Source organism: Mesoplodon mirus, assembly GCF_964341445.2.
Source record: "Mesoplodon mirus genome assembly, chromosome: 14".
Lineage (NCBI taxonomy): Eukaryota > Metazoa > Chordata > Mammalia > Artiodactyla > Ziphiidae > Mesoplodon > Mesoplodon mirus.
The window spans coordinates 22,075,558-22,078,263 of record NC_138990.1 but is presented as its reverse complement, the minus strand read 5'-3'; the positions used below and the strand labels follow the sequence as shown (position 1 = coordinate 22,078,263).

The 2,706-nt window shown below is 73.6% G+C and overlaps 1 protein-coding gene across 1 annotated transcript; it reads right to left on the bottom strand.

The window, feature by feature from the left end:
• Positions 1-268: 268 nt before the first annotated feature.
• Positions 269-1,789, bottom strand: POU3F3 (POU class 3 homeobox 3; the record flags this gene model as incomplete). The annotated part of the gene is made up of 1 exon (XM_082642513.1): positions 269-1,789. The coding sequence occupies one exon, from the start codon at positions 1,787-1,789 to the stop codon at positions 269-271; it is 1,521 nt and encodes a 506-aa protein (XP_082498639.1).
• Positions 1,790-2,706: the final 917 nt, after the last annotated feature.

Here is a 2,706-nt window from a genome sequence, read left to right as displayed (position 1 = left end):
TTTTCTTCCGGTTTTGCCACGGTCGTGTATATAAAACAGTCTGGGCATTTCTAGGCTTTGTTTGTTTGTTTGTTTCGCCCCTCCTTCCTTGGACTTCAAACAACGTCTCCTCGGTGCGTCCCTCTCCTTTCCTCCCGAGGGCGGGCAGGCCTGTCTTTGGGAGGAGGGGAGGGCGGCCCGGCCCGCCCGGCCGCGGCGGCGGCGGCGGCGGCGGCGTGACAGCGGCGGCGACGGCGGCGGCGGCCCGCTCCGCGCTGCGCCCGGGCCTTCACTGCACGCTTGTCTGCAGCCCGTGGTGCGGCGGCGGCGTGTCGGCGCTCACGGTGCCCACCTGCGAGTAGACGTCGTCAGGCGTCTGCTGCTGGATCCCGGGCGGCGTCATGCGCTTCTCCTTCTGGCGCCGGTTGCAGAACCAGACCCGCACCACCTCCTTCTCGAGCTGCAGGCTGTCGGCCAGGTTGGTGATCTCCTGCGCAGAGGGCTTGGGGCACTTGAGGAAGTGGCTCTCGAGCGCGCCCTTGACGCTCACCTCGATGGAGGTCCGCTTCTTGCGCTTGCGGCCCTGCGCCGCGATCTTGTCGATGCTCGTGGGGCTGCCGGTGCTCGAGTCCGCCTCCTCCAGCCACTTGTTCAGCAGCGGCTTGAGCTTGCACATGTTTTTGAAGCTCAGCTGCAGGGCCTCGAAGCGGCAGATGGTGGTCTGCGAGAACACGTTGCCGTATAGGGTGCCCAGCGCCAGGCCCACGTCGGCCTGCGTGAAGCCCAGCTTGATGCGCCGCTGCTTGAACTGCTTGGCGAACTGCTCCAGGTCGTCGGACGTCGGCGTGTCCTCGTCCGAGTGCGGGTCGTGGCTGTTGAGTCCGGGCCCCGCGCCGCCGCCGCCGCCGCCGCCGTGGTGCGGGGGTCCCTGCGCGTGGTGCGGGTGCGGCGGGTGCGCGTGCGCGTGGTGGTGGTGGTGATGGTGGTGCTCGGCCAGGTCGGGAGTGTCCCCGCGCACCAGGCCCGGGTGCACCAGGCTCTGGGCGCCGCCGCCCGCGCCGCCGCCGCCGCCACCGCCCGGCCCCGGGGGCGCGCTCAGCATGCCGTTCACCGTGAAGCCCCCGGGCTGCGAGTAGAGCAGGCTCTGCGGTGGCGGCTGCTGGCCCCCGGCCATGGACGGGAGGTGCGCGGCGGCGGCGGCGGCGGCGGCAGCGGCGGCGGCGGCGGCGGCGGCCCCCCAGCCCCCGGGGTGGCCCTGGTGCGGCGGCGGCGGCGGCGGCGGCGGCCCGAGGTGCGGCGGCCCGCGGTGGTGCAGCGCGGTGCCCGCGTGCAGGTCGTCGCGCCCCGCGCCGCCCTTCACGTCGGGGCCCTGCGGCGGCGGCGGCGGCGGCGGCGGCGGCGGCTGCTGGGGGCTGCCGGCCATTCCCACGGCGCTGCCGGACCACGGCGAGCTCGCCTCCACGGCGGCGGCGGCGGCGGCCGCGGCGGCGGCGGCGGCGTGGGGCAGGGCCGTCACCCACTGGTGCGCGTGGCTCAGCATATGGCCGCCGTTGCTGGCGGCCATGGCCCCCTGCATGAAGTCGCTCTGCACCATCTTGACGGAGGCCGGGTCCCCCCGGTAGGCACCCGAGGTCACGGCGGCGCTGCCGGGCGGCATGCCGCCGCCGCCGCCGCCCGCCCCGCCGCCGCCGCCGCCTCCGCCGCCCCCGCCGCCGCCGCCACCGGCCCCCGCCGCGTCCGAGTGGACGATGGAGCCGGCCGCCAGCAGGCTGTTCCCCGGCAGGTAGGGGTTAGAGGCCGCCGTGGCCATCCCGCTCCGCTCCCGCCACCCTACCGCCGCCACCACCGCCGCCGCCGCCGCAGCAGCAGCCGCGGCCGCCGCCGCCGCCGCCGCCGCGCCCCCCCGCCTCCCCCCGCTCCGCCCCCGCCCCGGGCCCCCGCCGGCCCCGCCGCCGCCTCCGCCCCCGCCGCCGCAGCCGCCGGCTGCAGCTGCAAGGCCGCTGGGCAGGGCGCGGGGGTCGCCGGCCGGCCTTAGTCAGCAGCAGCCGCCGCCGCAGCCGCCGCCGCAGGAGCCGCGCTCCGGGGAGGGGGGCTCGCTTCTCGGCGGGGCGCGCTCCGTGGCCGCCCCCCTCAGGGGGGGTCGTGGCCGCCCCCCAGCCCCGGCGCGATCGGCTCGCTCCAGCGGGGCTCGCCGGGCGGGGCGCGGGCCTGCGCCGGGGCTCCGGGCCGGGCGCGCCGGCTCGCGCTCCTCCTCCTGTCCTCGGGCGAGCGCGGACTCTGCCGGGGCGCGGGGCTCGGGGCTCGGTCCACCTGCTAAGTGGAGGTTTCGCTGGAGGCAACAAAGAAAGCAGCCGCTCCTTTCTTCTGGACCAAACCGCGGACGAGCGGCGACCGGCCGCTCCTCGCCGCCTCCTCAGGAACGCAGCTCACTCGTCTCCCTTTGGAGTAGTAAAACTTTTTTTGTCCTTGAAGGCGTGGTGATGCTGGCTGCTCGCGTGCGGAGAGGAGAGGCTGGCTCCTGCTCTCCCCCTCCGGTCCTCTCGTTTCAAGTTTTGTTCTGTCCTAGGAAAACTTCTGGCGCTGGTGCATTTCTCTGAAGTTGCTATTGCCGGAGCTCGTGGTTGCCTCTGAAACAACAGTCCTTTTTCATTCTCCTCGCAACAGTCACAGTCTGATGCGACATCTTTCCTTTTGGGTAGAAATTAGGAGACAAATATAACAAGGAAA